The sequence below is a fragment of the Mastigoproctus giganteus genome, chromosome 13, assembly GCF_048544385.1.
Source record: "Mastigoproctus giganteus isolate SK-2022 chromosome 13, ASM4854438v1, whole genome shotgun sequence".
Classification (NCBI taxonomy): domain Eukaryota; kingdom Metazoa; phylum Arthropoda; class Arachnida; order Uropygi; family Thelyphonidae; genus Mastigoproctus; species Mastigoproctus giganteus.
Window position 1 is genome coordinate 47,505,350 of NC_143587.1, and position 13,686 is coordinate 47,519,035.

A 13,686-nucleotide genomic window follows, 5' to 3' on the forward strand; every position below is an offset into this window, starting at 1 on the left:
AAATGTGACCCCAATTCACAAAGGAGGATCAAAGGCTGACACAAGTAATTATAGACATGTGAGTTTAACTTCTGTTCCAGGAAAATTAATGGAGGCACTAGTTAGAGAAGCACTGCAGGATCATCTAGACAAGACTTCAGTTATAGCTTGGACACAGCATGGTTTTGTTAAGGGGAAGTCTTGCCTGACCAATTTGATTCGATACTATGATGCAGTCACAAAAGAACTGGATGCAGGGAATAACTTTGATATTGCACAAATTGGAGCAGTGTGGCATTGGAGGCATATTGCTGCTATGGATAAAGGGATGGTTGAGGGGGAGAAGACAGAGTGGTAATCAATGGACACTGCTCATCGTAGACTAATGTTATTAGTGGAATCCCTCGGGATTCAGTGTTGGATCCATTATTGTTTTCTGTATTTATAAATGATATTGATGATGGTACATCAATCTTAATGTCCAAGTTTGCAGACGATACAAGGTTGGCAGCGTTGTTAAGGACACTACTGACGCTATGCTGCTGCAACAGGATCTGGAAAGGTTGAGCAGATGGGCTGACAGGTGGCAAATGAAGTTTAACATTGACAAATGTAAAGTACTACATATGGGAAACAATAATCCCAGTGCAACGTATCAACTCTGTGGTACTACACTGACAGTGGTAGAGAGTGAAAAGGACCTAGGGGTAATTGTGAAGGTAGATATGAAGTTCTCTGATCAGTGCAGATGGGCTGCAAGAGTAGCTCATGGTGTCTTGTCAATGATATACAGGAATTTTCCTAGTGGGGATAAGGAGGTGATTATTCCCTTGTGTAAGGCAGTGGTCAGGCCACACCTTGAGTACTGTATACAGGTCTGGAGGCCTCATTTCAAGAAGGATGTAGAGCTGCTGGAACAAGTACAGAGAAGGGCAACAAGATTAGTGAATGGAACAAAGGGTTGCTCTTACGAAGAAAGGCTTAAGTTTTGCTAATTACAGTGTCTGGAGACTAGGCACCGGCGAGGTGATATGATAGAAGTGTATAAAGCCTTGAATGGTTTGAGCATGCTCAATGCCGATGGGATTCTTCCTCTTGCATAGAATAATCACCTGAGAGGGCATAAATTCAAATTGTGGAAAGACAGATGTAGGATAGATGTGCAGAAATTTGCCTTTCGCCAGTGGCTAGTTTATTGGTGGAACAGACTTCCATTCCTTGTTGTGGAAGTTAATAGCCTAAATAAATTTAAGGCTCAGCTGGACAGGTATTTCGAACAAACGGAGGGGTAAAATGGGAGTTTTTTTTTTTTTTTTTTGGCTGATGCTGCATAAGCTTGTTTTCTTGCATCATATGCCTCTACAAATGCTAATGCTAATTACCTGTGTGACACTTTGATCCCCCTTTGTTTATTGGGGACACTTTGCACATCTCCAGTCCATGGGGACCTCCCCTGAGCCCAAGGAAGTTTTCATAATTATGGTTAAAGGTTTGCTTACTTCCTTTTCTGCCTCCTTTAATATGACTGGTTAGATCCCATCCACCCCAAGTGCCTTCCTTATATTTAACTTCAAAAATTTCTCCTCCACTTTGCTCTCAGTTATTACAAAATCATTTAGCTCCCTGTTAGAGTTTGATAAACTTCTGGCATTCCCTCCCCTTAAATAACTCATGTGAATTTAGAATCAAAATACTCATTCAGTTTATCAGCTACCTGAGCATGATCATCAATAGACAAACCATGTATGTTAGGTGGACCAATCTGATTCATCCCTTTCCTTCTAAAGATTTGCATAACTAAAGAAATCTTTGTTTTTTTTCTTTGCATCCTTTGCCAAAGATTTCTCGTAATCTGCCTTCGCCTGCCTAACCTCCTAGCTTATACTAGCTTATATCTGCCATAAGCTTCTGTGTCACCTGATAATTTATATGCATTTTTCTTCTCTGCCACAAGCTGCATTAATTCATTTGATATCCATTTGGGCCTAAACCTTGAACTGTACTTCATAGTTGGTATGAAAAGCTTAGTACCCTACAAGATTAAGTTCCTGAAGGCCTCTCATTTAGAATTTACCATTGGTAACATCATCATTTGATCCCTCTGTATAGAATTTAAAAACTCTGAGACCACTGTAGTCGTATTTACAAAAGAAAAAACCCTTCCCCTTACCCCTGATAGTACTTACATCTTTAAGTAAATCCCACATTAGCATTAGTAGAGGGATACGATGCAAGAAAGCATGCTTATGCAGCACAGCCAAAAAAAAAAAGAATTTCTTCTTTTTTTTAAATGGGAGGGCAAAACCCTCCCGTTTCGCCCCTCTATTCATTCCAAATGCCTGTCCAGCTTGGCCTTAAATTTATTTAGGCTATCAACTTCCACAACAAAAGATGGAAGTCTGTTCCACCAATTAACTATCTGCTGGCTAAAGGCAAATTTCCACACATCTATTCTACAGCTGTCTTTCCTCAATTGGAATCTGTGCTCCCATAGCAAAGAATCCGATCAGCATCCAGCTTGCTCAAGGCCTTATACACCTCAATGAGATCACCTCGTAGGTGCCTACTCTCCAGGTGCTGCAATTTGCAGAACTTGAGCCTTTCTTGGTAAAAGCACCCCTTTGTTCCTCTCACCAATCTTGTTGCAATTCTTTGTACTTGTTCTAGCAACTCTACATCCTTCTTAAAATGAGGCCTCCAGACCTGTACACAATACTCTCGGTGTGGCCTGACTGTATAACAGGATAATCATTTCCCTATCCCTGCTAGCAAAATTCCTATATATCATTGACAAGACTTCATGACCTGCCCTGGCACCCGTCTGCACTGCTCAGCAAACTTCATATTCGATTGCACAATTACCCCCAAGTCTTTTCCACTTCTCTGAGTGGAGTACCACACAGTTGGTACATTTCTCTTCGATTATTGCTACCCATATGCAGTACTTTGCAGTTGTCAATGTTAAACTTTAGTTGTCGCTTCTCAGCCCATTTGCCCAACTTATCTAGATCCAGTTGTTAACTGCATCTAGATAAGTCTTTACTGTCGTTAACAACCCTGCCAGCCTTTGTACCATCTGAAAACTTGGACATTAAACCTGATATATCATTATCAGTATCATTAATGAATACAGAAAACAACAATGGGCCCAACACTGAACCCTGGGGAACTCCACTAATAACATTTGTCCAAAAAGAGCAGTGTCCATTGGTTACCACTCTTTGTCGTCTCCCACTCAACATCCCTTTATCCATTGTAGCAACTTACCCTTAATGCCATACCTCTCCAATTTGTACAGCTCTCTTCCATGTGCAAGCATATGATATCAAAATTATTTTTCGCATTCAGTTCCTTTGTGACCACATCATAGTATCCAATCAAATTGGTCAGAAAAGACCTCCCTTTAACAAACCCATGCTGTGTCTTAACTATTACTGCAGTCTTGTCTACGTGATCCTGCAATGCTTCTTTAACTAATGATTCCATTATTTTCCCCACACAGGTTAAACTAACAGGTCTATAGTTACTTGTGTCACCTTTTGAACCCCCTTTGTGAATTGTTGATGCATTTGCACACTTCCAGTCCACGGGGACCTTCCCCAAGTCCAAGAAAGCTCTCATAATTATGTCTAAGGTTTTGCTTTCTCCCTTTGCTGCCTTCTTTAATATAACTGGATAGATCCCATCCACCCCAGGTGCCTTTTTTATGTTTAACTTCAACAATTTCTTCTCCACTTTGCTCTCAGTTAGCTCCCTATTAGAGTTTGATAAACATCTGCACTCCCTTCATTGAATAACTCCTCGTGAGTGAATGTAGATGCAAAATACTCATTCAGTTTATCAGCTACCTGAGCATGATCATCAATAGTCAACCCATTTATGTTAAGTGGCCCAATCTAATTCATCCCTTTCCTTCTACTAAAGCAATACCATTCCCTTCAGCCTTGATGGTAGTTACATCTTTAAGTAATTCCCACATTAGTACATTGTGATCAATGTCACCCAGTGGTTCCTTTATCTGCAAATTCTTAATGCATGAATAATCACTGCTGATAATCAAATCAAGAGTATTACTCCCTCTGGTTGCCTCTCGAACATGTTGCTGTAGAAAACAGTCATCCAATAAATCCACAAAAGTCTTGCTAGTGTGCAGGTGACCAAACTACAAGTTCCAGTCGATATCTGGAAAGTTAAAATCCTCCATTATAAGACATTCTGATTTACTGGCCCACTCTATTTCTCTGCACTCCGTAGCCGAGTGGTCAGGAGCGGGAGTGCAGTAGCACACACTCTTTGAATAGGCTAGGGTTCAAGCCCCTGACTGCTGAATATGGTCGATCTGCCAACCCGCACTGGACCAGCGTGGCAGATTATGGTCCATTTCCCTCAGCATGAATTGTTGAGGAGGCTTCCATCCTGCAGTGGGTTGATAATGGCTGCACTTTACTTTTACTTTCTATTTCTCTGCACAATTGCTAATTATACTCATCAGATTCATTAGGCCTATAACACAAACCTACTCTCTTTTTCCTTTCCCATTGCTTATTTCATACCAAACAGACTCGACACTGCATTGTCCACCAACATCGATTGGATGCACTTTCTTAGATTTTGTGCTTTTCATAACTAACAGCATAACCACTCCTCCCTTCCTGTCCTGTCTATCCTTCCTGTACACATTGTACTCCCCAAATTCCAATTCTGCACTGCTTATATCTGTGTGACACCACATCTCTGATATTCCAACAATATCTACCTTTGATGTCTTGACTAGCACTTCAAGCTCATCAAACTTATTGACTACACTCCTAGCATTGGTGTACATGCACCTGTTCCTACTCTTGGTTACCCTAACACAGCCCATGTATTTATTTGTTCCACTATGACTCCCAGCAGTCCTGGAAATCTCCATTGCCTTGCTTTCCAGTCTGCTGCTCATTCTAATAGAAGCAGTGAAAGAATCACTTTTGCCCCTGTCTGCGGCCACTGTTAACCTTTTAGTCTGTGTATCCCCTCAAGCTAGCAGTTTTCCGACCAACCTAAACTGCCTTGATAGCATCAGCAAATATTCTTGCACCCTTTCTATTTAAGTGTACCCCCTCCCTGTAGAAGCAGTCTCTCCTGTCAGCAAGCTGACCAGGCTGAAAAAAATTCTACCCCTTGAACCTTGCACAATCTCTCCAGGGCCAAATTGATTGACAAGGCTCTCATCGTATACTTCCTCCTATCCTGTCTGGCCAGAATTGCCGACACTCTCCCATTCAACCATAACTCACGACTTTTTTCAACATTGACTTGTACTTGTTGAGTAAATCTGCCGATCTCTTATTCTTAATGTCATTAGTTCAATGTGTACAATAAGATCAACTTCTGTGCCCTTAAAATATGATATCTTCTCTACAACGTCATCAACTTTTGCACCTGGCAGAAATACCCTCGTCCTGTTCCACCTATCCTTCTTGCATAGTATATTCCCCATCTCTCTGACAATAGTCACCAACAATAACTAGTTCCTTTGGGACCAGTGCATTCTGCCTTTAGGATTGCCTCTGTGTTGCCTGATGCACAGGACTCAGCTCTCCCGTTTAGCTGGGAAGCTGAGATCTTGATGGGCCCCTCATTAATTTCTTCGAGGGCATTTACCCTACACCTCAAGCTCTCATAAATGCCCATTAGAATGCTGTTTTGGCACCTAATTTCTTGACACTCTAGACACCTAGCACACACTATATCCTTCTTGGCTAGATCATGTCCTGTTTTAGAAAGATTGGCAAACATTTCACATTTCGCACATTTTTTTTAAAGACTAATGTGTTGGAGAATAGCCCCCTTCATTTCTGCTCCGGTCACAGCACTCTTGCTAGTCTGTGATCTTTGCTTCGCAGTTCTAGTCTGGATCTTGATTTCCATTTAAACATAATGAAATTAACAATGAAATTTAATAAGATTAATAATATTTTTGATTAATTGATAATACTATAATAAGCTACATTGTACATCAGTACGTTGTGAACACTGCCGCCTAGCAGTTCCTTTATCTGCTGATTCTTAATGCATGAAGAATCACTGCTGATAATCAAGCGTATTACTCCCTCTGGTTGCTTCTCGAACATGTTCCTGTAGAAAACAATCATCCAATAAATCCACAAAAGTCTTGCTAGTTTGCGGGTGACCAACCCACAAGTTCCAGCCAATATCTGGGAAGTTAAAATCCCCCATTATAAGACATTCTGATTTACTGCCGTACTCTATTTCTCTGCACAATTACTCATTATGTTCATTAATTCATTAGGCCTATAACATACACCTACTCTCATTTTCCCTTTCCCAGTGCTTATGTCACACGTCACTGACTCAACATTGCATTGTCTACCAATGTCAATTGGATGACAACACAACAGCATAACCCCTCCTCCCTTCCTGTCCTGTCTATCCTCTCTTACACAATGTACTTCCCAAATTCCAATTTTGTACTACAGGAAACCCCCGCTATTCGCGGTATCCGTATTCGCGATCGCCGATTTAATATAAAATGAAACCTAAAAAAATGTGAATTTTAAAGCGCCATGAATATTTTCCGCCATAAAAAATCATGGGCGTGGCTAAAATTATCTTTCCCGGTCAAAACAGCGCTCAGTGGGTGGGGGGAGAGGGGTGACAAAATCACGAGCGTGGATGTTTCTCGCTAATCCTTGTTCAGTATGTGTTATGCGCTTGTCATGGAAGGTTTCGTCGTTTGCTTTTAATTTATATGCTTATAAATTGAATAAATTTATCAATTTATAAATTGATATGCTTACAAAAATTATAAATCTACCGTTTTGCAGTGTAAAACAGACTTTTTCGAGTGTGTTAACGGAAGAAAGTGACTTTATTGTGGACAAGTTCTTTCTAACTTTGGGTTAGAAAATGTTTTCTAACTTGTGGACAAGTTAGAAAACATTTTCTAACCCAAAAATATGGCTATGAATAACAAGAGAAATGTGAAAATATCAAAGGAGGTGATGACATTAGCGAATAAAATTGAGTTATTAGATAAAATTTCTAATGGTGAAAGTGTCTCCTCAGTGGCAAAACATTATAAAATCAATGAGTCAACGGTACGATCAATCAAAAAATCAGAAGAAAAAATCCACCGTAGTGTCTGTGAAAACGCGCTAATGGCTTCAAAAATTTGCTCTGTAACTCATGATGTTAAATTAGAAAAAATGGAAAAAGCTTTAAATCTGTGGATAGAAGACCGAACTCAAAATAAAATTCCGTTAAGTTCACTCATCATTCGTGAAAAGGCAAAACGCCTTTATCAACGCTTTAGCGAAACTGGTGATAGCACTGGCGGGATACGTTTTTTAGCTATAGCAAAGCCGCTGGATTGAAAGATTTGTTTGAAATTTCTAATAAATATTACATTTAACATTAAATTGTTTCTTATTTTCATTTCGATGCCATATGCTTGCATTTCACTATGTACATAGTCATATTATGAAGGTACATATAATACATACGTAGACAAAATTTTAGACTAGTTTTTCTTATATATTTCATACTTTGGAACGGAACCCCTTTATTACTATGGGAGCCATAACTCAGTATTTGCAACATTTCTCAGGAACGTAACCCCCGCGAATAGCGGGGGTTACTTACTTATACCAGTGTGGCACCGTGTGTCTGGTATCCCAACAATATCTGCTTTTGATGTCTTGACCAGCATTTCAAATTCATCATTTTTTTTTATTAAACTCCTAGCATTGGTGTACATGCAAGTAAACATACACCTATTCTTACTCTTAATTACCCTAACACAACCCATGTATTTACTTGTTCCATGATGACTCCCAGCAGCCCTTGAAATCCTCAGTACATCGCTTTCCAGGCTGCTTCTCATTACAATAGAAGCACTGCAAGAATCACTTTCACCTCTGCCTGTGGATACTGTTAATCTATTAGTCTGAATTTCCCCAAGCTAGTAGTTTTCTGACCCACATAACATTGCCTTGATAGCATCGGCAAATATTCTTGCACCCTTTCTATTTAAGTGTATCCCATCCCTGTATAAACAGTCTCTCCTGTTAACAAGCACAGACCACACTGAGAAAACTTCTACTCCCTGAGCCTTGCACAATCTCTCCAGGGCTGAATTGATTGACAAGGCTCTCATCATATGCTCCCTCCTATCATGTCTCGGCAGAATTGCAGACACTTTCAAATTTAACCCTAATCGTGATCTTTTTTTCAGCATTGACTTGTATTTAAGTAAGTCTCAGATCTCCTACTCTTAATGTCATTTGTGCCAATGTGTACAACAGTATCACCCTTTGTGCCCTTAAAAGATGATATCTGCTCTCCGACATCATCAACCTTTGCCCCTGGCAGACATAACCCTGGTCCTATTACACCTATCCATTTTGAACAATATATTTTCCATCTCCCTGACAATAGAGTCACTGACAATAACTAGCTCCTGTGGGACCAGTGCATTCTGCCCTGAAGATTGCTGCTATGTTGCCTGATGATCAAGTGCAAGCATTGATGTGGGCAGCTGAGATTTAAGTCCTTCGAGGGCATCTACCCTGTCCTTCAAGCTCTCATAAAGGCCCTAATAATGCTGAGTTGGTGCCTAACTTCACACTGCTTACATTGAGCACGTACACAAAGACATCCCCCCTTGGCAATATGTTCTGTCCCAGAAAGGTCTGCATACATTTCACAAGTTGCACATTTCTTTAGGCTATGATGCATTGGAGAATCGCCCCCCTTCGGTTCTCCCCCGAGCCACAGCACTCAAGCTACTTTGTGCACGCTTTGGGGCATGATTTCCATTCAAATACAATTTAATTAATTAATGAAAATTAATTAGGTTAATAAATTTAATTAATTAATTTACAATACTGTACTTGACTATACAATACTGTACTAAGCTAATGCAGTAATATGTATTGCACTATATAGTTTTATGTTATACCTTAGCTATCGAATTCAAAATATATGTTATCTAGTTACTCTATACCGTAATGATCACAAGGCTAAATTAGTTATATCCTTAGCTAATTAGAAAAGTTATATGCCCAAAAAGTGATGAAACCTTCAAAATACTTATTTATTACAATTAAAACCTGACTGTTCTTCTACGCTACTGATTATGCTATGATATTCCAGCCAAAACACCAATACGATAACTGTATTCGTAGTTTTATCATGTACATTAAGTATAGTAATATTTTGATTAAGCCAAGGTCATAATAAATTTGTCAGAGATGATATTTCTGCCCATTCCCTGCTGAGGCTGGCAATAGGGCTAAAACATGGTGGCATGATCTCAGATAAGGCAGAAATTTCTGATTTGTGTAATTCAAATTTTTTTCCAAAAAATTTACTTACCAAAGGTAATGCATTTTTTAAAATAAATAAATAATAAAAAAAATAATAATTCGACATGGTTAGGGGAAAGGAATATTATCTCCCATTTAGTATACTGACCCAGATAAACAGTAAATACTACTATTTCATAATCCCTACTACATTTTTAAAGAGCACTTTACCTCTGAAAGTCTCTTATCTTAAGCACACAAACGAGATAATTTTACTCTTAGATCACGAAAATAACTAATGCAATGATATATGCATATAAATATTCCTATTAATAAAACAAATATGCATATTTTCCATCATAATATGTCATACCGTATCATTAGCACCTACACACCCTCCTTATAATAATAATATAATAATCTCCATCAGCATATATTTAGAATCTTAAGAATACAGTGTGCAATTTACTCCATTATATATACCTGAGCAACTTTCATTTCAGATTGAAGTGAACGATGTAAAAGTTGATCTGGTCAACTCAGTAGTAGATGCATCCAATGTTGTTGATTGTGGAGGCAGAGCTCCTTGTGAAAAAAATCCATGCCTGAATAATGGAATCTGTGTGGAGGTTGGAGAAGAATCAAGGCCACAAGATTATCTCTGTGAATGTCAAGATGGATTTAGTGGTAAGATAGCTTTGAAATTTTAATTTGAAAAAATGCAGAAAACAATACATTTAACAGTTGTTACTGGAATCACTGCTATGTTTATTCTGTATGTACGGTTAACTCAATTTAACAACTATACTCGGGTAAGGCCTGTCTCCTAATTTTGATTGTCCATTAACCTTGAAAGAAATGCATGTGGTCTCCTAAGTTACTAGATTATTATTATAAAAAACAGCTATACTATGAAATAAAAACATTAAAAAAAGTAATACTGTTAAAACAAACTTAAACGTTATTTTATTAAATATAAGAATTGCTTCAAACTTCAACAAGTAATGCAGAAGTGGTGCTATCTACAAAGAAAGCATAAAAATCAAACTATATGAAATAAATAAAAAATGCCTCTGTGCTTCTCACCCAGATAAACACAGTATCCAGTAAACAGTATTGCCACCTGGAAATATGCAAGGAAACCCAATCACTGCACCAACTTGATGGGCAAATACAGACACCCACTAAGAAGAAAAATAACACAAGATAAAGTTTAGGGGAACCACAGTGACCACCTCAAAGAGGCATTTGTCCTATGGAAATTCCCAAACACTGCATTTCTGTCGTGGCTTGCTGAACAGTAAAATGATGAAGGATGTCCCTTTGTGAGTTATAAATATAGCTTCTACATTTCCTTAAATACGGTTAAACCATTTATTTTATATTTTTGGGGTTAACTCTGATATGGACAGTGCACATTTTCTTGGTTCTTAACTGACCCATCTCTTTGTTCTCTGGTGTTTGGTCATTTAAATAAAATTTTATAATTTGCTATGTTAATTTTGTCTTGTTTTGTAATTTTAGTTAATAGATTAATACTAATGTGACATGCTGAGCAGGCCGATAGGGAAGGGGATAGTAAGAAAAACCTTGCCTACTCCTGCCACGAGAAATGACACTGCAGAAGCTCATGAGCTGTAAGTGAATGATGTTTTGGTTTAAGGTGCTTACTTGGAGCATGCCTTCAAATAAGTATCTTTATGAGTGCTCTTAGGATGGTAATAAGGCCGCACTTCAAAGTCTAATGACAACTAATAAAGTTTGACTATATCGCAGTGACTGACCTTTGACAGCTTTGGCTTGAAGATGGTACTGTAATTGGAAAACTTTAACCACACTCGCAAGGGCAAAATTTCTCATCTCATGCACAAGTTTTATTCATACACACTGGGCACTTTTCCATGTCTATGAATTTCAGCTTGTTTACAGTTTCTTTATAAGAGCAGGAACTGTAAACATGAGTATTGTATTCTAATAGCAAGTTACTTCATTGGGCATAAAAGAACAAAAATGCTTCTTACAACATTTCAGTTTTTCTGTCTGATTATCTAATACTATGTTGATAAATGAAAATAAAGGCAGACTTCTTAACAGGAAAATATGCTTTATCATTAAAATATTTTAATTGATGATAAATACCATCAGACTGAGGCAGTCACATCATGGGGTCCCATACTAGACAAAAAATCTAGTTAAGTGGACACTGACGATTTCAAAAATCCATTAAATTGGGGCCTATTAAATTAAGTGTTTATTTGTATATACAAATAAACACTTACGATAAAGTTTGACTATATCGCAGTGACTGACCTTTGACAGCTTTGGCTTGAAGATGGTACTGTAATTGGAAAACTTTAACCACACTCGCAAGGGCAAAATTTCTCATCTCATGCACAAGTTTTATTCATACACACTGGGCACTTTTCCATGTCTATGAATTTCAGCTTGTTTACAGTTTCTTTATAAGAGCAGGAACTGTAAACATGAGTATTGTATTCTAATAGTAAGTTACTTCATTGGGCATAAAAGAACAAAAATGCTTCTTACAACATTTCAGTTTTTCTGTCTGATTATCTGATACTATGTTGATAAATGAAAATAAAGGCAGACTTCTTAACAGGAAAATATGCTTTATCATTAAAATATTTTAATTGATGATAAATACCATCAGACTGAGGCAGTCACATCATGGGGTCCCATACTAGACAAAAAATCTAGTTAAGTGGACACTGACGATTTCAAAAATCCATTAAATTGGGGCCTATTAAAGTAAGTGTTTATTTGTATATACAAATATTCATAAAGCTGTAGAAAAAATACTTAGTCAGTTGTAGAATAGTCATGTGATAATTTTGTTATCACCCTAGCAAGACTTGCTTTTTGCTCAAACAATTTGTATTTAACTTCTCAGATTCGTTTCAGCAACATATCTAGTGTTTCCCGTGGTTCCAACCTGGAACAACAATTTTTGTACCATCATGGATAGTATTTCCTTTGTTTCCTAGTTCTGTGGTCATCTGACTCGAAGCTTTTCATGAATCATCAAATTCCTTATGGCACAAACTGTTTCAATCAACCATAAAAAGGCTGCTGAAACCAGACCTAACAGTTTATTTTTAAACACCTGAAATATTGTAATCAGTAATTAGTTTGGCAGAGCTTGGCACCAAACCTAGTTACTTAAATATTCTTGATACTCATATTATCATTGTCTTGGTAGTTATTATGATTCTATATCACATTCAAAAGCCTAACACCATTTCAAATACTGCATTCTAATTTAGTCATTTTCCTTTCAAATTATTTCTCAGATATCAATTAATAGTCAATTTGATTTTTGTGGAAGCTCTTGGTTCTGCTCTGATATGTATTTACTATCTTTAAAACATGTCATAGATAGCTCTAAAAGGCTTATAGCTTACAGAAATGGAGGTGAATATTGCTATTGCCTACTTCTGTCTCTCTCAAATATACAACTGTCTTTAAAACTGGTTTCTTACCCTATTTTTTTTTTTTTTTTAATCATCCATATTGCCGAATCCAACTAGGCTAATGTCCTCTATACTCCCATATAAATTAAACTAGTTTGTAATGTTTTTAAACTAGCACAATCATGGAAATAAAATGATGTTGGAAATATTTCCACATCTTTGGCAGGTTAATGACAAGTGAAATACTTTAACGTTTCATGTTTCAATACTACTGAAACAGCCTGACATTGCCTTTCTCCATTACTTTCAGATTCCTACACTGACTCACTGACTACAAAAACCTCCTAAAAACAGCATTAAGAGCTAACTGATGCAACTGTAATGAACTCAAAGTGATAATAGGTGTCTGCAGGTCAAGAATGAACTGTAGCTATGTGTACTTAGTAGTATGAAACAGACAAGGAATGGCTTTAGTGAGACTTCACATCAGCCATTCACTTTCAACACTATTTTTTACTTACAGGAGCAAGTCCTCCTCAGTGGACCTCAGGTGCCAAGCAATGCACAGAAGTCTACAGAGCTTTCCATTGAATATATATTACAGTTTATTTAGTTTGATATTTAGCAACTTTTTACTTTTTTTTTAATAGCTCCTTACCTTACAAGTAGTAAGTGAAGGAATTGAGAGGAAATTCACCTTTCTTTTTATTTTTCTGACTTTACTAACTTCACTAATCTACTAGCAACTTGGTCATCTAGTGGCACTGCTCCTGCCTCTATGTAGTGAGTCCAGATGCCTTGGTTGAAAAGCCATCTCACCAAGGGCCAAGATGAAAAAACATGGACTGTACCAGTGTTCCACCTTTTGGGTCCATGGATCAATCTCACCTGACTAGACAATAGAATGATTAGAACCCTTCTGTTGCCAAACAACAAAAGGACACAGGCCAAAGACAACTGGCCACACT

At 37.7% G+C, this 13,686-nt stretch overlaps 1 protein-coding gene across 11 annotated transcripts in view; it reads left to right on the forward strand.

The window, feature by feature from the left end:
- Window positions 1-13,686, forward strand: part of trol (terribly reduced optic lobes) — a 1,731,230-nt gene that overhangs the window by 1,618,090 nt on the left and 99,454 nt on the right. For all 11 annotated transcript variants that reach the window (XM_090387691.1, XM_090387694.1, XM_090387699.1 and 8 more), the window contains one exon: window positions 9,791-9,974. In XM_090387691.1, the coding sequence (XP_090243817.1) occupies window positions 9,791-9,974 (184 nt within the window). The remainder of the gene's footprint in view (window positions 1-9,790; window positions 9,975-13,686) is intronic.